This window comes from Puma concolor, chromosome A1, assembly GCF_028749965.1.
Source record: "Puma concolor isolate L17-30 chromosome A1, mPumCon1.1.hap2, whole genome shotgun sequence".
Taxonomy (NCBI): domain Eukaryota; kingdom Metazoa; phylum Chordata; class Mammalia; order Carnivora; family Felidae; genus Puma; species Puma concolor.
The window spans coordinates 95,786,987-95,812,190 of record NC_141667.1 but is presented as its reverse complement, the minus strand read 5'-3'; the positions used below and the strand labels follow the sequence as shown (position 1 = coordinate 95,812,190).

Here is a 25,204-nt window from a genome sequence, read left to right as displayed (position 1 = left end):
AATGTTTAGTCTCTTCCTCATAATCTGAGTGAGCTATTTGTACGTCCCATTTGCCTCATTGCAGATACAGGATAATGAGGTTTCTCCTGTGTCTGACATCCATTCCATTCACTCCTCTCTGGTTTTGGACTTGGGGTCCTGACTTCTGATTCCGTGAGCCGTGGTGGCTTCAGAGATGCAGAGTAGCTTTGGTACACAAGGCTTAGCAGATGCTGCTGGGTTGTCTTCCCTGCTGTGAGTGAAAGCCCAGGTTTACCTGGGTTCAGCTCCCTCCTGTCTGCAAATCTCTCCAAAACCTCTAATCTTGCTTGCCTCTCAGTCTCACCTCCTTTCTGTCAATCCCCAGTGCCCTCTTTTTCTCCTGACCTGAAATGGAAATCCCTCACAATCCACAGAGGACTCTTATAGTAGCTAGAAAAGAGCCACAAAGCAGTTTACAGTATGCTGGGCTTACTTTACTTTGGGTGAAGAGAACTCTGATGGGGGAGATGGGTGTATTGAATCCCTTGCTTGTAATAAAGAGATTTGGAGTAAGGTGTGATCATCTGGCTTGAGAGCTGCATTGTATTTGCATAAATACATATGTACACACAGACAATATTAGATTGAACAGCACCAAGTCACTGGAATGGAAAATGGATTGATGTGAAAGCAAGGATCTCTTTATTCAGATTGTGTCCTGGGGCCTTTATCTAATCCAAAAAGCACCCTGTTAGCTGTTGTTTGGAGAGTTCAGATACTTCACAGCCTATTTATTACTTAAGATGTGCTTGTATGTGGGAAAGCGTTTGTGATCAGTTCCATTTAAGGTGGGCCACACTGGGAATCCCAGCTTTGTAGTCCCTCTACACTGGGGGCATATGTGGATGGTACAGATTGCTCAAGTATTCAGTCTTTTGTCCTGACATGATTATTGTATAACATGTGGACCCCGATGTGCCAGAGGAAGTTCTTCCCATCCACTCATTTCTCTTTTCTTACCTTCCCTGAATGTGTGAGTGGGTTTTAAGGATCTGTGGTTGGTTTCCAATTATCCTGCTCTAACTTTAGCATGTGTACATCCTGTACCTTCCTCATTCAAGTGAGTTTTCCATCACTCTCTCTGTGTAAGCACATGACATTGAGGACATTTCTGGAACATCTCTGCTTATCTAATTGCTTTAGAGCTTTATTTTATTTTTTTTTTTTTTGGCTTCAGTGTCCAGGTTTCTCTTACTCCCTTTACTGATTTTGGCTGACTGGTGCTCATTCAGGCTTCACAGAGGGTAGTTTGAGAAAGACAGGTGGTCCTGGAGGCCACACTGTGTGCCCACCACCTCCTCTCACCTTTGGTAGCATAATCTGAGTCAGTTGAATTCAGAGGAGGTATGGAGGAAAATCTAGAGAATTGAGTCTGCTACAGAATATTAGATGTCATGTATTTGTTTCCCATTTCTCACCAAAAGTGACTAATATTAGCAGATACTACCCTGCACTTAATTCAGGAGAAATAGTCACAGAATTATGAGTGTTGGTTCTCCAGAGAAATAAAATTGCCTTCAACTCCTTCCCTGCAATGTGTGCTAGAATGCCATTCTGGAATCTTTTAGCCTTTCCTTTCGTAAGTGTTTAGTAAGGCTAGATTGCTTTTTTTTTTTTTTCCTGATTCTAAAAATTTTCCTCTGTTACACATTCTGTGCTGCTTTCTCCTCATTTTGTTGTGCTTTTTCACTCACCTGCTGCCTTTCATGTTGAAAGTGAAGCCAGAAGGCCACTCTGGATTTCTCCCACATGCCTTATCTATGGGTTAACAGAAGTAGCAGCACAGGGTCAGGGGTACGTGTATTCTTCTTCCAGCTCTGCCACCGAATCTTCTGTGGAGGCAGAATTGGTCACTCAGCCTCACTGGGTGTTAGTATCTTCTTCTTCTTCTTCTTCTTTTTTTTTTTTAAGTTTTACATTTTTTTTTAAATTTTTTATTTATATATGAAATTTATTGTCAAATTGGTTTCCATACAACACCCAGTGCTCATCCCAAAAGGTGCCCTCCTCAGTACCCATCACCCACCCTCTCCTCCCTCCCACCCCCCATCAACCCTTAGTTTGTTCTCAGTTCTCAACAGTCTCTTATGCTTTGGCTCTCTCCCACTCTAACCTCTTTTTTTTTTTTTGTTCCCCTCCCCCATGGGTTTCTCTTAAGTTTCTCAGGATCCACATAAGAGTGAAACCATATGGTATCTGTCTTTCTCTGTATGGCTTATTTCACTTAGCATCACACTCCCCAGTTCCATCCACGTTGCTACAAAAGGCCATATTTCATTTTTTCTCATTGCCACGTAGTACTCCATTGTGTATATAAACCACAATTTCTTTATCCATTCATCAGTTGATGGACATTTAGGCTCTTTCCATAATTTGGCTATTGTTGAGAGTGCTGCTATGAACATTGGGGTACAAGTGCCCCTATGCATCAGTACTCCTGTGTCCCTTGGATAAATTCCTAGCAGTGCTATTGCTGGGTCATAGGGTAGGTCTATTTTTAATTTTCTGAGGAACCTCCACACTGCTTTCCAGAGCGGCTGCACCAATTTGCATTCCCACCAACAGTGCAAGAGGGTTCCCGTTTCTCCACATCCTCTCCAGCATCTATAGTCTCCTGATTTGTTCATTTTGGTCACTCTGACTGGCGTGAGGTGATACCTGAGTGTGGTTTTGATTTGTATTTCCCTGATAAGGAGCGACGCTGAACATCTTTTCATGTGCCTGTTGGCCATCCGGATGTCTTCTTAGAGAAGTGTCTATTCATGTTTTCTGCCCATTTCTTCACTGGGTTATTTGCTTTTCGGGTGTGGAGTTTGGTGAGCTCTTTATAGATTTTGGATACTAGCCCTTTGTCCGATATGTCATTTGCAAATATCTTTTCCCATTCCGTTGGTTGCCTTTTAGTTTTGTTGGTTGTTTCCTTTGCTGTGCAGAAGCTTTTTATCTTCATAAGGTCCCAGTAATTCACTTTTGCTTTTAATTCCCTTGCCTTTGGGGATGTGTCGAGTAAGAGATTGCTACGGCTGAGGTCAGAGAGGTCTTTTCCTGCTTTCTCCTCTAAGGTTTTGATGGTTTCCTGTCTCACATTCAGGTCCTTTATCCATTTTGAGTTTATTTTTGTGAATGGTGTGAGAAAGTGGTCTAGTTTCAACCTTCTGCATGTTGCTGTCCAGTTCTCCCAGCACCATTTGTTAAAGAGACTGTCTTTTTTCCATTGGATGTTCTTTCCTGCTTTGTCAAAGATGAGTTGGCCATACGTTTGTGGGTCTAGTTCTGGGGTTTCTATTCTATTACATTGGTCTATGTGTCTGTTTTTGTGCCAATACCATGCTGTCTTGATGATGACAGCTTTGTAGTAGAGGCTAAAGTCTGGGATTGTGATGCCTCCTGCTTTGGTCTTCTTCTTCAAAATTACTTTGGCTATTCGGGGCGTTTTGTGGTTCCATATGAATTTTAGGATTGCTTGTTCTAGTTTCGAGAAGAATGCTGGTGCAATTTTGATTGGGATTGCATTGAATGTGTAGATAGCTTTGGGTAGTATTGACATTTTGATAATATTTATTCTTCCAATCCATGAGCAGGGAATGTCTTTCCATTTCTTTAAATCTTCTTCAATTACCTTCATAAGCTTTCTATAATTTTCAGCATACAGATCCTTTACATCTTTGGTTAGATTTATTCCTAGGTATTTTATGCTTCTTGGTGCAATTGTGAATGGGATCAGTTTCTTTATTTGTCTTTCTGTTGCTTCATTGTTAGTGTATAAGAATGCAACTGATTTCTGTACATTGATTTTGTATCCTGCAACTTTGCTGAATTCATGTATCAGTTCTAGCAGACTTTTGGTGGAGTCTATCGGATTTTCCATGTATAATATCATGTCATCTGCAAAGAGCGAAAGCTTGACTTCATCTTTGCCAATTTTGACGCCTTTGATTTCCTTTTGTTGTCTGATTGCTGATGCTAGAACTTCCAGCACTATGTTAAACAACAGCGGTGAGAGTGGGCATCCCTGTCGTGTTCCTGATCTCAGGGAAAAAGCTCTCAGCTTTTCCCCGTTGAGGATGATGTTAGCTGTGGGCTTTTCATAAATGGCTTTTATGATCTTTAAGTATGTTCCTTCTATCCCGACTTTCTCAAGAGTTTTTATTAAGAAAGGTGCTGGATTTTGTCAAAGGCCTTTTCTGCATCGATTGACAGGATCATATGGTTCTTCTCTTTTTTTTTGTTAATGTGATGTATCACGTTGATTGATTTGCGAATGTTGAACCAGCCCTGCATCCCAGGAATGAATCCCACTTGATCATGGTGAATAATTCTTTTTATATGCCGTTGAATTCGATTTGCTAGTATCTTATTGAGAATTTTTGCATCCATATTCATCAGGGATATTGGCCTGTAGTTCTCTTTTTTTACTGGGTCTCTGTCTGGTTTAGGAATCAACGTAATACTGGCTTCATAGAATGAGTCTGGAAGTTTTCCTTCCCTTTCTATTTCTTGGAATAGCTTGAGAAGGATAGGTATTATCTCTGCTTTAAACGTCTGGTAGAACTCCCCTGGGAAGCCATCTGGTCCTGGACTCTTATTTGTTGGGAGATTTTTGATAACCGATTCAATTTCTTCGCTGGTGATGGGTCTGTTCAAGCTTTCTATTTCCTCCTGATTGAGTTTTGGAAGAGTGTGGGTGTTCAGGAATTTGTCCATTTCTTCCAGGTTGTCCAATTTGTTGGCATATAATTTTTCATAGTATTCCCTGATAATTGTTTGTATCTCTGAGGGATTGGTTGTAATAATTCCATTTTCATTCATGATTTTATCTATTTGGGTCATCTCCCTTTTCTTTTTGAGAAGCCTGGCTAGAGGTTTGTCAATTTTGTTTATTTTTTCAAAAAACCAACTCTTGGTTTCGTTGATCTGCTCTACAGTTTTTTTAGATTCTATATTGTTTATTTCTGCTCTGATCTTTATTATTTCTCTTCTTCTGCTGGGTTTAGGCTGCCTTTGCTGTTCTGCTTCTATTTCCTTTAGGTGTGCTGTTAGATTTTGTATTTGGGATTTTTCTTGTTTCTTGAGATAGGCCTGGATTGCAATGTATTTTCCTCTCAGGACTGCCTTCGCTGCGTCCCAAAGCGTTTGGATTGTTGTATTTTCATTTTCGTTTGTTTCCATATATTTTTTAATTTCTTCTCTAATTGCCTGGTTTACCCACTCATTCGTTAGTAGGGTGTTCTTTAACCTCCATGCTTTTGGAGGTTTTCCAGACTTTTTTCTGTGGTTGATTTCAAGCTTCATAGCATTGTGGTCTGAAAGTATGCATGGTATGATTTCAATTCTTGTAAACTTATGAAGGGCTGTTTTGTGACCCAGTATATGATCTATCTTGGAGAATGTTCCATGTGCACTCGAGAAGAAAGTATATTCTGTTGCTTTGGGATGCAGAGTTCTAAATATATCTGTCAAGTCCATCTGATCCAATGTCTCATTCAGGGCCCTTGTTTCTTTATTGACCGTGTGTCTAGATGATCTATCCATTTCTGTAAGTGGGGTGTTAAAGTCCCCTGCAATTACCACATTCTTATCAATAAGGTTGCTTATGTTTATGAGTAATTGTTTTATATATTTGGGCGCTCCGGTATTCGGCGCATAGACATTTATAATTGTTAGCTCTTCCTGATGGATAGACCCTGTCACTATTATATAATGACCTTCTTCATCTCTTGTTACAGCCTTTAATTTAAAGTCTAGTTTGTCTGATATAAGGATGGCTACTCCAGCTTTCTTTTGGCTTCCAGTAGCATGATAAATAGATCTCCATCCCCTCACTCTCAATCTAAAGGTGTCCTCAGGTCTAAAATGAGTCTCTTGTAGACAGCAAATAGATGGGTCTTGTTTTTTTATCCATTCTGATACCCTATGTCTTTTGGTTGGCGCATTTAATCCATTTACATTCAGTGTTATTATAGAAAGATATGGGTTTAGAGTCATTGTGATGTCTGTATGTTTTATGCTTGTAGTGATGTCTCTGGTACTTTGTCTCACAGGGTCCCCCTTAGGATCTCTTGTAGGGCTGGTTTAGTGGTGACAAATTCCTTCAGTTTTTGTTTGTTTGGGAAGACCTTTATCTCTCCTTCTATTCTAAATGACAGACTTGCTGGATAAAGGATTCTCGGCTGCATATTTTTTCTGTCTAGCACACTGAAAATCTCGTGCCAATTCTTTCTGGCCTGCCAAGTTTCAAAAGAGAGATCAGTCACGAGTCTTATAGGTCTCCCTTTATATGTGAGGGCACGTTTACCCCTTGCTGCTTTCAGAATTTTCTCTTTATCCTTGTATTTTGCCAGTTTCACTATGATATGTCGTGCAGAAGATCGATTCAAGTTACGTCTGAGGGGAGTTCTCTGTGCCTCTTGGATTTCAATGCCTTTTTCCTTCCCCAGTTCAGGGAAGTTCTCAGCTATTATTTCTTCAAGTACCCCTTCAGCACCTTTCCCTCTCTCTTCCTCCTCTGGGATACCAATTATGCGTATATTATTTCTTTTTAGTGTATCACTTAGTTCTCTAATTTTCCGCTCATACTCCTGGATTTTTTTATCTCTCTTTTTCTCAGCTTCCTCTTTTTCCATAACTTTATCTTCTAGTTCACCTATTCTCTCCTCTGCCTCTTCAATCCGAGCCGTGGTGGTTTCCATTTTGTTATGCATTTCGTTTAAAGCGTTTTTCAGCTCCTCGTGACTGTTCCTTAGTCCCTTGATCTCTGTAGCAAGAGATTCTCTGCTGTCAGCTATACTGTTTTCAAGCCCAGCGATTAATTTTATGACTATTATTCTAAATTCACTTTCTGTTATATTATTTAAATCCTTTTTGATCAGCTCATTAGCTGTTGTTATTTCCTGGAGATTCTTCTGAGGGGAATTCTTCCGCTTGGTCATTTTGGATAGTCCCTGGCGTGGTGAGGACCTGCAGGGCACTTCCCCTGTGCTGTGGTGTATAACTGGAGTTGGTGGGCGGAGCCACAGTCAGACCTGATGTCTGCCCCCAGCCCACCGCTGGGGCCACAGTCAGACTGGTGCGTGCCTTCTCTTCCCCTCTCCGAAGGGGCGGGATTCACTGTGGGGTGGGGTGGCCTGTCTGGGCTACTTGCACACTGCCAGGCTTGTGATGCTGGGGATCTGGCGTCTTAGCTGGGGTGGGTAGGCAAGGTGCACAGGGGCAGGAGGGGCAGGCTTAGCTTGCTTCTCCTTAGGTGATCCACTTCAGGAGGGGCCCTGTGGCAGCAGGAGGGAGTCAGATCCGCTGCCAGAGGTTTGGCTCCGCAGAAGCGCAGAGTTGGGTGTTTGCGCGGAGCGAGCAAGTTCCCTGGCAGGAACTGGTTCTCTTTGGGATTTTGGCTGGGGGATGGGCGGGGGAGATGGCGCTGGCGAGCGCCTTTGTTCCCCACCAAACTGAGCTCTGTCGTCCGGGGGCTCAGCAGCTCTCCTTCCCTTTGTCCTCCAGCCTTCCCGCTTTCTGAGCAGAGCTGTTAACTTATGACCTCCCAGACGCTAAGTCGCGCTTGCTGTGGGAACACAGTCCGTCAGGCCCCTCCGCTTTTTGCAAGCCAGACTCGGGGGCTCTGCTTGGCCGGCGAGCCGCCCCTCCGCCCCGGCTCCCTCCCGCCAGTCCGTGGAGCGCGCACCGCCTCGCGCCCTTCCTACCCTCTTCCGTGGGCCTCTCGTCTGCGCTTGGCTCCGGCGACTCCGTTCTGCTAATCCTCTGGTGGTTTTCTGGGTTATTTAGGCAGGTGTAGGTGGAATCTAAGTGATCAGCAGGACGCGCGGTGAGCCCAGCGTCCTCCTACGCCGCCATCTTCCCTCTCTCCAGTTTTACATTGTTTATTTGAGAGAGACAGAGACAGTGTGAATGGATGAGGGGCAGAGAGAGGGAGAGAGAGAGAATCCCAACCAGGCTCTATGCCACCAGCGCAGAGCCCAGTGCAGGGCTTGAATTCAGGAAACCATGAGTCATGACCTGAGCTGAAACCAAGAGTCCGTTGCTTAACCGACTGAGGCACCCCAATATTATCTTCTGAAAATGAGGACAGCCATCCATCTCTTACCTCCCCCAAGGATCTGGTGAGGATTAAAGGTGACGTTGAATGAAGAAGCATGAAAGACATAAAGTACACTGTAGGTGGGTGTGACCAAATCCCTTCCAGTTAAGGACAGGAGATGCACATTTCATCCCCCTCCAAGGAGCTTGTAGTTCCCTGCAGATAGGGCTGTCTCGTTCATCCTGGCATCTCCCTCCTCAGGGCTCTGCAGCTCTGGGCACGTGGGAGATGCCTAGGAATAGTTGTCAAATCGAGTTTGCATTTTAATGTTGCTGTTGTTCATTCTGTCCAGGAAGGTATTCTTGAGTGTTTAAAATTTTCAAAGTCAGTCAAGACAGAGACTAAGGGATGGGAAATCAGAGAGAAAAACTGAGAGAAAGGAGGCACCTGGGTGGCTCAGTCAGTTGAGCATCTGGCTCTTGGTTTCTGCTTAGGTCATGATCTCACAATTTGAGTTTGAGCCCCACATCAGGCTCCATGCTGACGGTGCAAACCCTGCTTGGGATTCTCTCTTTCCCTCTCTTTCTGCTTCTTCCCTTCTCCCTGTCTCTCTCTCAAAATAAATAAATAAACTTTTTAAAAAAAGAGAGAAAATCTGAGAGAAAGAGGTGTTTTCATTAAGCGTCCACATGCTTCTCAAACATCTCCTGCTAGGCGGCCTTAACGTGTCATTTGCACAATTCCAAGGTATCTGCAGGTTCCAGGGCTGTAGTGCTTTTAACCACATGCTTGTGTGACTGCTTTGTCTTCTGTGCACAGAAGGAGAGGGAAGGACTTCTAGGCTGGCCCTCCAGTTCCTGTCAAAGGCCTGACCTTGTATGTATAATGTATAGCCACTTTGGTTCTCCTAAACTGTCTTAGTGATCCACTGATTCTGGAAAGATACTCTGTCCAGTTGTTTGAGGAATTTTACAGACCATGGAATGGCATTAATAAAGGAACCTGCAACAACATCCATAGGTTACAACCCGCTCCATCAGACTCTGGCTACCGTCTGAGTGACAAGTGGCCAAGAATGAAACAGTCCCTCATTTTCTTAACTTAGAGGGAATATTTTAAAAGTGTGAGATCAGATAAAATGGCTTACTTACCTAAAAATTTCCTTCCCAAAGGAGTTTATGGAGGGAACGTAGCTACTGTCTTTCTGATTCCTCACCTCCTTTATTCATTCACTAACAAGAATTGAGACCTGGAGTGTGCTGGACACGGAGTAAATGTGAGTGTTGGAGGATCCAGACATTACCTGAGTCAGGGGAGCTGGCCTTAAATCTCCAGTGGAGAGGTCTGCAAAAGTCCCACCAAGTGCCCCATGAGAGGAAGAGTTAGCCACTGTCCATCTGCCGTATCCAGAGGGAGCCTGGGCCAGGCTCCCCCTGCCCCAGCAGGTCAGTCTGCGTGCGTTTCCCTGGAGGTCAGAAGTGAAAGCAAGAAGTGGAGAGCTGGTAGTGGGAAAGTACAGGAGGCCTCCTAAATAGGCTTCCAGGCTCAGGACAGGCTAGATTAGGACAGGAAGGAAATGTCTTATTCTGGACCAAACCACAACTTTAATATATTGGACTGGACATTTTTGATTGAAGAGTTGTTCTTATAACTAAAGGTCCCCGAAGACATTGGTCCCTGCCCAAAACTACACGCAGGGTGGGGAAGGATGGTCTACAGAGCAGTTTAATATGATCAGTGACAAGCTGTACTGCTGCTTGATGATTTCATCATTGTTTACGGTACAGGAAGTGTAAGTCACCTCTGGAGAGCAGTTTCACGGAGTATATCAAAGTGACACAGCTGTTATGTTTCAGTCCTCTTACATTCATTGTTTGAGAGGCAAAGAGAGCACATTTAGCTGATGATGAAGAACTCTTCAGCTTATATTTCCGTTTATATGCTTTGTAGCAACTTATTGAGATATTACATTCTCCACATAAAGGGCACTAAACCTATGAGTGTGGCTCAGTGACTTTTTACCTTTGTACACACCTTGTAGCACTACCATTCTGAGCACTGAGGGCCCCCTCCCACTCCGTGCCCCTCTTCCTGGGCATTGCCAAATCTTCTGTTAGTTTTAGTATTGTTCTTCTTGATACTAGGTACTTTTTTCCGTATTAAGGGTAAAACCTTTTATCTGCCAATTACACTGATTTCCCCCAGTTTGCTCCTTTCCTTTTTATTCCCCCCCCCCCTTTTTTTTTAAGTAGGCTTCATGCCCAGCGTGGAGCCCAGTGCGGGCTTGAACTCACAGCCCTGAGATCAAGACCTGAGCTGAGGTCAAGAGTTGGATGCTTAACCGACTGTGCCACCCGGGGGCCCCTCTTTTACTTTTAACAATGTGTATGATACTTTTTACATATGTACTCGCTTCCCCCCACCCCCCCCCCCCCCGCCCCCCATAAGAGGCTTTATATATACTTTATCATGTAAAAATGCTCACATACACAGATACTATGAATCCTTTTGTTAAAATATATGTTCTGTAACACTTCCTGAACACACTTAACAAATAAATGTAGTTTGGGCTGTAAGACAAGAATTAGCAGCTCTCACTCCTCCACTTTGTAGTCACTCATAGCAGCTGAGGTGAAAACTTTTATGCCTCCAAATATCCCAGGAGGAGCTGAGCCCGGGGCCGGTGTGTCCATGGAGCATGGATGCCAGAGCAGAGGGGCCTTCAGAAGCCTGCTGGAGAAGCAGGGGGGATGGTGAGGAGCAGGGGTTTCAGGGTCAAAGTCATCTGGATTGAAATCCCTGCCCTACCGTTCATTAGTTATGTGGCCCAGCTAACTATTCAGCTCCTCCAGGCCTCCATTTCTCCTTCCACTTAAGTGAGCATGGTATCACCTATTTCTTCTGGTGATTGTGAGGATCATGTGAGGTAATACCTGTTAGAGCATCTGTTATATATGAATGCTCAGAACGTTACAAATGGCTGCTTCCTGGCAGAGCCCTGGGAGGGTATAAACCCAGGCAAAGGTTGTTACCCCTACTTGACCAGTGAAGCAAGTAAGTCACAGAGAGGTTTGATCGGTGCTGCCCAGGTGACCTTCTTATAATGGTGGACACATTCTGTGTCTGTAGTGCCAACTACAGTAGTTTCGAGCCACATGAGGCTAACTGAGCCTTGAAATGCAGCCAGGGTGGCTGAAAAACTGCAGTTTTAACATTTAATTTAATTTAATATTTAATTTAATTTAATATAAATAGAAACACGTGACTAATGGCTATGGTATAATTGCACAGTTCTGGACCGCTCCGAAGTACAGCAGCAAGCCAGACCCAGCTCTCTAATTCCTTCCTCTCTCCTGCAGTGCCCCATTCCTCCAAAACAGGAACCTGTGGGTCATCCCCACTTGGCCCCAGCAGTAGGCCTGCCAAAGAGGGGCACATCTCCATTGGGTTTACGTAGACAAAGCAAAACCTTTGTGTAACATCGGTGTTGGGGCTATAAATCTCAAAGAAGGTGATGGCTCCTTCCCAGTAAGGAAATGTACCAATGGGCATACTTGCCTTTGGGTTTCGAGCCTGCAGCTTCAGGTCAGTGGTCCGGTGGAAACATGCCCTGTGGACCAACTGAGGTGGGAAAGTGATTGCTGCTGGCATGGCAGGGACTTCGTGTGTTCAAAGACCTCAGGGATCAGGGTGTCCTAAAATGAGAGTTTATGTAGTTCGTCTCTTCTGTTAGTTATTCTGACAGATGACAGGGGCCCCTTTTTAAATTTTTAATTTTTTTGGCATTGCTTAGTAAGACACTAAATCTAGCATCAAATTAGAGCACTAAGTTCAGATTTACTCCTTATTCCAAATCTGAAACTGAGGTTGGGCCAAGGATGAGCATAGTGCAGACTTTCCATGTGGGCGGGAGAATGAAACGTGTAAGAAAGAGCCAGCTACTAAATAGGCAGCTCCTGTCACCCCAGCTGATAGCACTGAACCTGCTTCCAGCCCCATCCTGCCCTCGGGCTCAGCTCCTCACTGTCGTCCATTCCTGCTCCTGCCAGTCCCACGGGGGACTTACCCTTCCACACTTGAGGCTCAGTCTCTCCTCTTGAGCTGTGGACCTTCTTTTCCACTTGCAAGGCCATCTTCAGAGGACAGATGTCTGATCTCTAAGCTCTGTGCTGGAGAAAGAATGCTTCCTGGGCTGCACCACCCTCTGCATTACGTGGGTGCTTCCTGTCCTCATGCTCCTGAAGATGCCCAGGACTTTACAAGAGCCCTTGCCTAGATCCTTACCATAGCTTGATCAGATTTCCCAATGTCCGCTCCCAGGGAAGACGTGTCGCTGGTGCTGAGCTAGGACAACACAAGCTGTTGCATTCCATAGAAATGATTTTTGAGCCAGCCTGAGGTCTGAGGCTTAGTTATGGTGCATGGTCTTTTATAGGCAATTTGAAAACATAACCCGTGACTGAGAAGACTGTTTCCTCTACGAGGGTGAATTCTGAATGACACGAGTCCCAGTGTTTTAAGTATTTAACAAATACTGTATTGCCTACTATTGGGTCAGGCCCTCCTCTAAGCAGTTATTTTCAAATACTAAGTCATTTACCCTTCACCTCAACCTTTTAAGGGAGGCAAGGTAGATATTGTTATTATCCCAGCTTTACAGATGGGGAAATTGAAGCCTAGGGAGATGAAATAATTTGCCTGTGATGACACAGATAGCAGGTGGCAGAGTGAGCGTGCACACCCAGGCTGCTGGCTGCCCGGCGCATCCTCTAGCCCCTGATCTCACTGGCCAACTTTTGGGGTGCAGACAGCTTGAAATGCAAAACATACATAGCCATTCCTGACTCAAAACAGTGGGAATATCATATGCTAATACTGACCATGCTTTTTCTATTTCTAAATCATTCCTTGGAAAAGTTACTTTTGTCCCAGAGTTTATTCTGTAAAGGATTTGTATGGTTTTATGTGGCAGAGGGCTGCCTCCGTGCTGACAACCAAAACAGCACCTCTTGCATGGAGATAGTGATTTATACGCTCCCGTGCCAGCCTCCCCAGTGCTGGCCGTGGCTGAAACTAGAGCTAGTGCTATCTGTGGTTAAGGGTCAGGAGACCACAGGCATCCCACCTAACCGTGGATTAGATGTTGCCCCCCTGCCCAGCAGCCCCAAAGTACAGTGAGGCTCCTGCGGCCTGTCTCCTGCCAGTGGGTGCTGATGGGGGTGCCTGGAATAAAAAGAGAAAATTTAGTTGCTATGTGAGAAGCTGGGAGCTATGAACTATTTCTGGTTAAATTTTTTTTTAATCTTTATTTTTGAGAGAGAGAGAGAGACAGAGTGTGAGTGAGAGAGGGGCAGAGAGAGAGAGAGGGAGACACAGAATCCAAAGCAGGCTCCAGGCTCTGATCTGTCAGCACAGAGCCTGACATGGGGCTCGAACCCACAAACTGTGAGATCATGACCTGAGCCAAAGTCGGACGCTTAACCGACTGAGGCACCCAGACACCCTGAACTGTTTGTTTAAATGACAAATTCGTTGTCTCCTGCTTCAACCTTGCAAATAGCTTTATAAAGCCACTAAATGGGAAGATAATCAATGGATCACACACTTTTTTATGTTAGTCTCATCTTTACTAATTTGTGCTCCTTTGTGTCTAGTTATCCACACCACTGCCCTTTGACCTCTGCATATCCAAGCTAAGAAATCCCAAACGTCCACCAGGTACAAACCAGTATTTGTTCACAAACTCATATTTCCCATGAAGGCAGCCAAAGTGAAAGAGAGAATGCTCTAATTAGGCCAGCCACTTAAGTTCCCTTTGGCTCCTCCTGTTTTCCGGGCACGTAGGCTGGTACTTATTTTCATCACTGTAGTTTCCAATCCTGCCCGTATTGTTTTATCAAAATGTGTCCTTCTCCCTCACAACAAACTGCCTTGGCATCACATTTCACTTTAGTTGCTGGGTCAGGAAGGACTCAGGTGAGGAGAGAAACCTGGAAACCTGAATTCTCGTCTAGATTCCCATGCCAGCTTGCTGTCTTCCTCATTCATAAAACTGGCAAAATGATCTTTAAAGGGTTCTTATGCACAAATGAATTATTTGTCAGAGTGCCCTAGAAAATATAACATGTAAGAAACTATGATCTGATAACTGTGGTTTTTCTTTTTTCTTTTCTTCTTTTTTTTTTAAGACCTGAAGATAGATTTTCATTTTCTGACTCTCTTTCTGTGATCCAGGCAAACAACCAAGCAAAATCCTACTTCCTTCAACTACTTACCAAAGTTTTTTTTTTATCTTTTATACATCCCTGTTGTTATCCTTTAAACTCTCCTTAAGCTTTCTATTATACTTGTCTTAAAAACAGAAAAGAAAAGAAAACTTGGTGAGAAATTAACAACAGGATTTATTTAAGTCTGTGTGAAATAGAATTAAGAGGTTAATAAACCACTGTCTTAGGGGCATCTGGTTGGCTCAGTTGGTTAAGCATCTGACTTTATTTGGCTCAGGTCATGATCTTGTGGTCCGTGGGTTCGAGGCCTGGGTCGGGCTCTGTGCTGACAGCTCAGAGCCTGGAGCCTGCTTGGTATTCTTTGTCTCCCTCTCTCTCTGCCCTTCCCCCGCTCATGCTCTGTCTCTGTCAAAAATAAATAATCAGTTAAAAAAAAAGAAACCACTGTCTTAAATGGAACCTATTTTCTGTTCCCATTAGTTGCCAAGACAGAAATTTAGCTTTCTCTGTAAATCCAGTGGGATTCTTTAACCTTCCGTGGATGGGTTTCATGGGCAGAAAACACGGAGGAACACTGTCTGGGACTTTACGTACATCGACAGCTTCTTACTGCCCTCCCAGTTTGCATTCTACATGGATAGAATCACTCGTGGTCCTAGGAGGCATTTCGGGAGACCGTGGCACACAGGACTGAGCTCTTGTTTCCTTTTCTGGACCAGCGCCCCTTCATCATTTTAGGACTCTATCCCCCAGGACTCTGAGGAGCCAGTGTGGAAGTAGGGCATCAACTGGTTTGTTCAGGCCTGAAGGTGTTGCCTCCATGTTGCCCTTTGTGCTTCCTCTTCTGCCCAGTCTGCTCCCAGATGCCAACCACCTGTATCTCCTGATCTTTTTGCGTAGTTTCTTCCTGGCTGGATGTCAAAGGCTCTGCTTCTGCTACATTCCTGACTCTGGGTCTGTCTTCTCTATGGGGAAAGGGATGAGGTACAGCTTGCCTACCAGCTTTCTTTATCGGTCTTTTCCCCTCTTATGGGTCAGAGGGCACAGTGAACAAAGTATAACTTACAGACCACTCTCTACTAAGACTTATTCTTGACTTAAAGTCAATGATAATTTTGTTGGCATGTGGCATTAATTAACAATGGAAGTTTAAAAATCAAGATTAAAAGCAGGCCTTTCCAAACTTTTTTTTTCACCTCTAATCTTTGTCATTGTCTTGGAAGGTACGGTCTATCAATTAACCACCTATCTAGAAACCAGGGGAAAACATAGCATCTGGAAAAATTCTCTTTCTTCTGATAAATGCTTTTTAAACTGACTGATTGTCTTTGGAGAGGTAAAGCTAGAAGCCTGAGAGTTACGTGATTTCAAGGTTGTGGGCAGTATTTAAAATTCTTATGAGCACAGCTGTTCAGGTCTAGAGGCTGCATTTTAGCAAGTTATTCAGATGAGGAATCATTTGTTAGAAAATGGCCAAATAAATTATTTTCTGCATGATTTCCTCCTTCTCACTCAGTCTGTGTCATTCATTGCCATTTGCCTCTTCCCAGTTATTTTTGTCCCGACAAATCTTCCACATTTTGCACTGTGCCTTCCTCTAGTAGCCTCCCACCTCACATCTGCTAAAATAATTTCCCCAAACGCCAGTTTAAGAAGAATTAGGTAACATATTACCACATGTCTCAGAGTCAAGTATCTTCCCTAGAACTTTTGTCCACTCATTCAACAAACATTTGGGCCCCCACCAGGAGCACCTAGGCCTACCAAATTTGGGGCTTACTTACTATCTGGGTTTTACCACCTTTTCCTGGTGCATAAGCTCCTACATGATGGTCAGTTACACATTCCTATATATTCTGTTCCTCCTTGGAGATTCTAAAACCTTATGAGTAAGTGTTGAACAGGTATTGGAAAGTTTGGAATTACTACGTCATTGCTTTGGAGGATTTTATTCCAAACTTAATGCTCTTCCTTGTGTGTTTTTGAGTAGGTTATTCCTTTTGTATGGCAAACAAAGAGGCTTTTAAAATATTTTTGTAGTTAGTTGATGTGAAATGCTGGAAAACCCTGCCTTTCACTTTTCCAGTGCAAAACTGTGATTCACAGTCAAGGTTGCCCAGAGGTAGCAAGAAGGCAGGCAGACCAAGGGTGGTGTCAGGTAGATGAGGCCAAACAGGTACTGTGCAGGGTCTCCTGTGCCAGCTTTTAGCCAGCACAATCTCCCCTGGGATCACGTTTCAATATTTAAATTCTGAATAAAGTTCCCACTCCCCTTAAAAGAACTGAAAACCACACTGGTTTAGAGGCTTGTTATCTCTAGTTCGTTAAAATGAGGAATCCAGAAAAGCGTATCCTCAGCCTATCAAAGTTGATTTGCATAGATCTTGGGAAGTTCACTCAGCATCTTTGCCTCAGTTTCCCAGTTGACCAGATGGCCCAGATCTAACCTAAATGTACACTACAATGTAAATTAAATTCTTCATCTTCTCTAGTAAAAGAAGACAGAAACAGCATGCTTTTCATTTTCTTGAAAATCATTGTCAAATCGCAGGCTTTTATTTTTGAGCCTAACACATCCTAAGCCCCTTCTTTATGAGCCCATTTCCCCAGGTTTTAAAATTTTTTGTGGGGTTTTACTCCATTCTGCAGCATTGCCACTTTCCTTTTAAAAACTCTGGCCACTGTTAGGAATACACTGTACTGATTATAGTAAGAAAATTACTCTCATAATTCTCTTTATTGTCAAACTGTGTTTATTGAATCAGATTTTCTTGATGTCCTAGGGTTCCCATGGCCATGCATTGTGTATTAGTAATTATTACCCTGGTCTCCTGAAAGAATGAATGTAATTGCCAACATACCTAAGCTGTGAGCAGGGGATTTTGTTTCAGCGTGCTGGAGAATCTGATTTATTGTGTCTTGAATTATTTTTCTGTTATATGATCCAGTCTTATTAATACAAACCTGAGTTCCAAGATCTCTATCTCAAATGGTTGCTAGTATAGGTGGGAAATAGTTCCAGACTCGGTAGGGCAACCACCTGTTGGATGTGTCTTTTCAGTCCAAGCCACCAGCACTAATTCACTGATAGCCATGTGTTTTTGGACAGTCTGTGGTGTGCAGTTAAAAACTCAGGTTTCAGCTAACACTGCCTAGGGTCGAGTCCTGAGTCTGCCACTTGCTACTGGTGTGACTTTGGGCAAAATAACTTAGCTTCTCTGTACCTTGACTTCCTTGTATGTAAAATGGGAATAGTAATGATTGTAACTGTGTAGCTATCAAGGGTTAAATTGGATCATAAAGTGATTAAAATGTCATCTAGCGTGTGGCACACTCTCACAAAGTCTTAGTTATGATAATGACCTGAGGAATTGCTCAGTAACCAAAGGGAAATGCTGACTTCCTAGTCATTGATGAATGTGTTTGAGCGGAGTCAGTGAAATATTGGTAAAATACCCTCATCTCCCAACAGCTTAACCACTTGAGGAGGATTGACATCATTTGTTGGTAACCTTTTGTCCCTAAGCATTTGCTGTATTTCTTGATACTCTGCTTGAGCTATCACCTCTTTTCAGGGGTTCTCGGGAGCTACATTTCCAGGCCTAAAACCACTCCTCAGACTCAGAGGGGCTGCCCCCTCCCCCCACCCCGGACCCCCGGGTTTCTGGGGTTAATGTTTCCTTCTTCTGTCCGTCACCCAGCCTGCTGTTCTTTGCTCTGCCTTTCCCCCACCGCGAGTGTAGACTGAAATGTAAAAGTCTCGTATTTTCTGGGCTCTCCACCTGTGGAAGCAGGGTCGTTTCTGTTTTCTGATTTTTCCGTCTCTTCATCTCTGCTTCAAAAATTGGGAAACAAAAACCAACCTACATGAGCTGTTGCTGTGATAGCTGCGGTGACTGCCTCAGGTCCTCCTGGGTGCCGCAGGGTTCCCTGATCCAGGGCATGAGATAACCGACAGCAGGCAGCTTCTCCCTGCAGGGAGGGCCCTGCTCCCCCAGAGCCAGGCCGGCCAGGTCGCAGTACAAAGGCGGTGGTGAGGTAGCCAGACGACCCTGGCGCGCCATCTTGTGGGCGCCCTTGATTGCTGCCTCTGAGAAGCAGACCGTGTTCTCACTCCCACCTAGTTAGTATTCTCATTTCCCATTTCCAGGGCCTGGGGAAATGTGACAAAAAATTAGATTCCAGATAATTTTAAAATGGCTGTTAGGCAGACTTATTATGAATAATCCACCTCTGGATTTAATTAGGGCAAGTGCCTTTTAGCTGCTCCAGATTTCTCTTGAAGTAGTAGCTACTGTTTTTAACAGGGACTTTTGAGTGGCCAATTCTGCATTTTACATGCATCGTTAAAAAAGAAAACTTTACATTCTAGGTAGTACATCAGAGGATTCAGATAGTTTTTTAGTTAGTTTTTGAGGAGTTGTTGTTTGAGTGAATTAAAAAACAAGTGGCAAAGTGTTGCTACTGAAAGTGTAATCGGCATCACCCAGGAGCTCATTAGAAACGTAGAATGTTCCAGACCTACTGCATTAGAATCTGCGGTGATTTGTGGGCATATTGACAGAAGCACAGGTGTAAGCGCGGGTTACCAGAGTCAGATGGAAGACTTGTGTTTTTGTCTGCACGCTGGCACTTCCTTACATGTCTCCTGTCAGCCATATGATCACATCCCTTCAGCCTCAGTGGCCCGTGTATGACACAAGATTATAGGTTTCTGCCTTGTCTGCTCCTGGGTCATCTGAGGGAGAAATGAAATTATGCATAGCAGTTCAGTTCGAACATGGTAAAAACCTGTGCAAATGTCAGGGGAAACAGTGAGTGAGAATTTTTCCGTTTCGTACTCAGCCATCATTAGTTAACCTGTTTTACATCAGCTACATCATCAGCAGAACAAATATTCACCTATAACCTTCATCATGCTCCGAATAGTGTCTGGGCAAATTCCACCAAGTTTTCAGAGCTCTCTCTCAGGCTAGTCTTCCTAGAGCTCAGAATAATAAAATTACATTTTATTTTCCTTAACAAGACCTTTCATACAACTTGCCTTCCTGGGGTCTCAGAACTGTTTCCCCTGTTGAGCCCAGGGTGGGGCACAGTAGGTACCCGCTGGTTGATGAAATTGCTAATTAGCCCTTAGCAAGGTCCAAACACTGGCCTGATGTCCTTCACACTAATCCATTTATGATAATCAGATTATGTGCATCATTAGAGACTGACATAGCTACAGAAGGACTCCCATCATCTCACTGATGAATATCAAATATTCATTAAGGAAACAGACTCCTGATGGCTGAGAAATCTTTTGGTAGTGTGCAGGGATTGAAGTAAGTGAGGTCATTAACTGTTTACAAACATTCCCTTCATCTTGAAACAGGAGAGGAAGTAGGACAAAGAAAACACAGTAGCAAGATACTACTCTCTTCTCCTAGCATACATGTTAAAACAAAAACCAATAGCCAAGAAGCTGTTGGACAATAAGTAGATGAAATTTTAGAAAGACAAACCAGCTAAAGGCCTAAGAATGGTAAGAGATAATAACCTCTGTGTTGCCTGAGGCCCCAATGGTTCCTGTTCTGAAGAAATGGTACTGATTGTGAAGCATTAAAAACAAAATATTGAGACAAATCTGTTACATAGTCCTCCACCAAACTGAGGCACAAAAATAGTCCACTCAAATTAGGGCAGACTATTGCATTGTCTACAGTTTGTGAAATTATGGACATTTTTGACCTGAATTTACTAAATATAGGTAAAGCGTGCTGTTTTTCTTTTTACTGGATTCATTCCAATTAGCAATGTTTTCTCTAATTATTTAAAAGAATTCAGAATGTCAGTGCTTCAAAATTACTTTCCTGAAAGTTAAAATGTAGTTATAGCGAGTAACTTTATATAGGAGGGAAAATATAGTCGCAGTGTGCTTCCTGCAGGTGTATTTTAAGAAAGCACTAGGGCACCTGGGTGGCTCAGTCGGTTAAGCGTCCAACTTCGGCTCAGGTCATGATCTCATGGTCCACGAGTTCGAGCCCAGCTGACAGCTCTGTGCCGACAGCTCAGAGCCTGGAGCCTGCTTCGGATTCTGTGTCTCCCTCTCTCCCCCGCCCCTCCCCCACTCATGCTTTGACTCTCTCTTTCTCTCTCTCAAAAATGAATAAATGTTAAAGAAAAAATTTTAAAAAAGAATGCAAGAATTTTTAAAAAGTGCAAGTGGAGTGCCTGGCTGGCTCAGCCGGTTAAGCATCAACTTCCGCTCAGATCATGATCTCATAGTTCGTGGGTTCGAGCCCCGTTTCGGGCTCTCTGCTGTCAGCACAGAGGCTGCTTTGGATCCTCTGCCTCCCTCTCTCTCTGCGCCTCCCGTGCTCATGCTCTCCCTCTCTCAAAAATAAACTTTAAAAAAATTAAAAAGGGCAAGAAACACATCTTTACCTTATTACTTCTTTAACTCTTTACCTTGAAAATTTTCAAATCAAGAGAAAAATGCCAGGATAAAACAAACATTAATACACATCTACAGTCACTAATAATAGTTAACATGTTTACCACATTTGTGTTCTCTCTCTCTCTCTGTCTGTCTCTCTCCCTCCCTCCCTCCCTCCTCCCTGTCTTTGCAAAACAGGAGCCTGCTCTTAGCCTCAGTAAACTGATCAAATTTAGGGCAATCTAACATTGATGATGTTCTCAACCAGGACATAGTCCTGACTTGACTTTTGCCATTTGTCCCAGTGATGCCCTTTAGAGCGTTTCCCCCTCGATCCCAGGTTTATATGCTGCATGTAGCCATGGTCCGTTTGGTGTCCTTTAAAGTAAAACAGTTCCAGTTATTTGTCGTTCATATTATGTTAACATTTTTGAAGAGCACAGTATGCCTCACAATGCCCATGTGAGATTCTGCATCTTTGGAAAAAATAATAACTGATGATTTTCACAGAGCGTTACATTAGTAGGTACATGATGTTGGTTTGTTCCATTACTAGTGATGGTAATTCTGATCACTTTGTCTCTCTTTGTAATAAATCATTTCTGCCAGGGGTATGTGGGTACTTGGACATTATTAATTCTCTTTCCCAGTTAATTTCAGCATCCATTCAGCTGCCTGATCCATTATTACTGCTTTGGACAAAATGGTGATTTTTATAAAGCTCTTTTGTTTCTTTGCACTTGCTAATTGGAATTCTACTCTGAAGAAAAGTTCCTCTTCCACCCTCTCTATGTATTTACCTACTTAGGTCTCTGTGAACATCACTGGTTGTTGTGATTCAGTTGGTTATTATTTATCACTATCATTATTCATTTTGATGCTCACATGTTCTACATTTTGCCCAGTGGGCGCCCTTCAGTTTCACTCCTGGGTTTGTTTGGTGCAGCCCCATTGGTTTGTGAGTGTCCTTTATTTAGCCCTTGGCACATCTGTACTGAAGTTCTTTTTTTTTTTTTTTTTTTAATTTTTTTTTTTTCAACGTTTATTTATTTTTGGGACAGAGAGAGACAGAGCATGAACGGGGGAGGGGCAGAGAGAGAGGGAGACACAGAATCGGAAACAGGCTCCAGGCTCTGAGCCATCAGCCCAGAGCCCGACGCGGGGCTCGAGCTCCCGGACCGTGAGATCGTGACCTGGCTGAAGTCGGACGCTTAACCGACTGCGCCACCCAGGCGCCCCTGTACTGAAGTTCTTAATTCAAGTCACTGCCCAAATGACAGATTTTATTCTTGCAACCGATCTTTTGTGTGTGTGTGTGTGTGTGTGTGTGTGTGTGTGTGTGTGTGTATGAGCCATTGCTCTGCCCCAGTTACCGATCTTACACACGGTCCAGTGGGAAAACAGATGATTATTTCGGCCTGTACAGTGCAGTAGGTAATGCTAGGGGGAACCTTGAGAGCATCGAAACAAAGCCCTTTGCCCCACTAGAATGACGAAGGAAGGCTCCTGGGAGAAAGTATATCACCTCCTAGACATGGAAGGTGAATAGATGTAAACATGGGGAGGAAGTGCTGTGTGGTCCAGGCTATCTCTTTGAGGAATTTCCAGCCCCTGGGGAGACTGTCAGAAATACTAACAATAGGACCCCATCCCAAACCAATTAACTCAGGATCTCTGGTGGGGAGAACAGTCCTAGGGTCCATACTTTTTAATTTCCTACATATCACTTTGAGAGAATTTATCGTGAGAAATGGTGCCGTGTGTCCTGGAGCTAAAACATCCACAACTAAACTTTTAAAGGATCCATTTTATTTTATAGGATTTTGAGCTCAACAACGAACTAAAAATGAATGTCCTAAATTTGCTAGAAGAAGTTTTGCGAGACCCAGACCTTCTTCCCCAAGAAAGGAAAGCCACGGCGAATATTCTGAGGTAAGTGCAGTTTTCAGGTGCCTCCTAATTACATTGGTTGGTTTGTGCTTTGTTCCAGAAAATAAGATCCTATCGAATCAGAAAGATGTATCTGAGACTCCTGGGGGCAGCAGGGGTTCTGCTGTCACTGGCAAGGTATTACGTATCGTCTCTTTTCTGGGGGCAGATTGGCGCACGCTGCCTCAGGAACACTTGGACTGGGCGACGTGACTTGTGTGGGGCCCAGGAGTGCAGCTGCTCCTGTCTGTGTGGGCAGAGCGTGGTTTGCTGCAGGACCAAAAGCGGAGAAGCGGATGCCTTGAGGATCCTCTCCTGTGACTCCAGCAGGCATTGCAGAGAGATGATGTTTTCCTGCCGTCGGTTCTAGTTGTTTGTTGTAAGCTCATGTTGATGAGCTGGTGGTGGCATTTCGGTGAGAGTCTTGTGCTCCTGGCTTGTGGATGTGCCACCAGATAGTAGTTGTGTATTTTCTTCAGCTCGTGTCGCAAGTCCTAGACCAGCTTTACTGACTTCTTCTCAGGTTGGGATTCCCACATCATACAGGTTGTATAACTTTGGACGTCTGTGTGATAAAAGCTTGAACTTTGGGTTTCCCACAAGAGACTGTTTGTGTCTATCATTACACCCAGCATCCAAAGAGGTCACAGGCTTTCTTACAGCTTCTTGAACTGGTGGGTGGGTGGAGTTCTTTTCTAGTACGCTCTATAGCAGGAGGACAGCCATCAGGGGTTTCGTGCAGACATTTCGGTTATAGCTTTCCTGACTCATGGCTATATCGTCTGTCCCTGCTTGGCGGTGGGAAGCCCAGCATCTATCTGCTAGAGCCTGGTACCCCTTTACCATTTTGATTTCTAGTTCTGTCTTCATTTACAGTCTCTGGAAAGAGGCCTTTCTTTCTTCTAACCTTGAATATATTGTTTCCTTGTTATCCAGCTTTCTGAGAGGATTCCATCTTAATTCAGTCTACTATGTTTTTGGAAGTCCCTCTCTGATGCAGCCATGCCAGATTTTGGTCTGCAGCCTTTTAGCAATTGGCTCATAAGTCATTCTTACTACCATTAGCTCAAGATCCTGTCACCAGACACTTCTTTGGTCTAGGGGCTCTTGTGGGTGGAGTGTGTCTGCTTTACAACAGGTATGTTGAAGTTCTAACCCTGAGTACCACAAAATGTGATCTGGAAATAGGGCCAATGCAGATGTAATTAATTAAGAGGAAGTCCTACTGGAATAGGGTGGGCCCCTAATCCAATATGACTGGTGTCCTCATAAGAAGATGACCATGTGAAGACAGAGCAAGACACAGAGAGAATGCCGTGTGAAGATGATGCAAAGATGAAAGTGAGGCAGCTGCAAGGCCAGAAATGCCGATTACTGGCAAACCACTAGAAGTTAGAACGAGGCGGGTGCCTGGGTGGCTCAGTCGTTTGAGCATCTGACTTCGGCTCAGGTCATGATCTCACCATTCATGAGTTTGAGCCCTGCGTCAGCTCTGGGCTGTCAGCGCAAAGCCTACTTCATCTCCTCTGGCCCCCTCTCTTTCTGCCCCTCCCCCACTTGTGCGCGTGTGCGCGCGCGCGCGCGCGCTCTCTCTCTCTGTCTCTCTCTCTGTCTCTCTCTCAAAAACGGTAAGTAAACATTAAAAAAAAGAAGAAGTCTAGAAAGAGGCAAGAGAGGATTCCTCGACAGGATTCAGAGGGAACGTGGCTCTGCCGACACGTTGGTCTTGGGCTTCTGGCCTGCAGAACTCTAAGGCAATGAATTTCTATTGTTTTAGTATGCCCAGTTTGTGGTACTTTATTAGGGCAACTCTAGGAATCTATTAAAGGCCCTCTTCACTTTTTCCATGCTATGAAAACACCTAAAGAAGCTTAGGGGCTCTGTTACTATGTTTATTTTCAGATTTAAATTGTAAATACATTTTCAGATAAAGCCTGGTTTCAGTGAATGTGTGGTTATATCTGTGAATGATTACTAGTCCTTTCTTCTTTACGTACACAGGTTATTATGCTCTTTGTATTTAAAACACTAACATTTTGAAACCACTTTCTGGAAGTTTGTGCCCCCAGGGACATTTGACTGGACAGCTGGCAGGGAAATGAGGTGTTCAGACAGGATTGGTGAATGTGCAAACCCATGTTGCCCATTCTCTCACAACATCCACACCAGACATTACTAATCAATCCTGAGGGCTTTCTGCCTGCACCAGGGGGTGAGCTTAGAACTCCACTGACCAGCACGCCATTAATTGGAGTTGGCATTTAAGATGAATCCTGTTTACCATCCCAAGTCGTTATTATTCATCAGGCTTAAGATGTGCAAATTCTTTTTGTTAAATAAATGGCCTGAGAATTAGAGGTGTGAAATCAATAAGAAATAGAAATGTTAGTAGATGGTACAGCCTGGGAGCATGACACGGAGCAGAGTCTGATTCTTATTTTCACAGGGTTCATGGGTATAATCTTGGTTCAGCCACTTAAAGCTGTCCAGTTTCTTAACCAGTCTAAACCTCAGTTCCCTCAATTATAAAATGAGGCGAATAGTACCTACTATTGAATGGTTATAAAGATTACATGGTAT

General features: G+C 43.8%; 1 protein-coding gene across 2 annotated transcripts in view; it reads left to right on the top strand.

Annotated features, from left to right (window-relative positions):
- The window catches only part of RASGRF2 (Ras protein specific guanine nucleotide releasing factor 2), a 247,373-nt gene that overhangs the window by 196,369 nt on the left and 25,800 nt on the right, over nucleotides 1–25,204 (top strand). For both annotated transcript variants that reach the window (XM_025924243.2, XM_086697680.1), the window contains one exon: nucleotides 22,515–22,627. In XM_025924243.2, coding sequence (XP_025780028.1) covers nucleotides 22,515–22,627 — 113 coding nt within the window. The remainder of the gene's footprint in view (nucleotides 1–22,514; nucleotides 22,628–25,204) is intronic.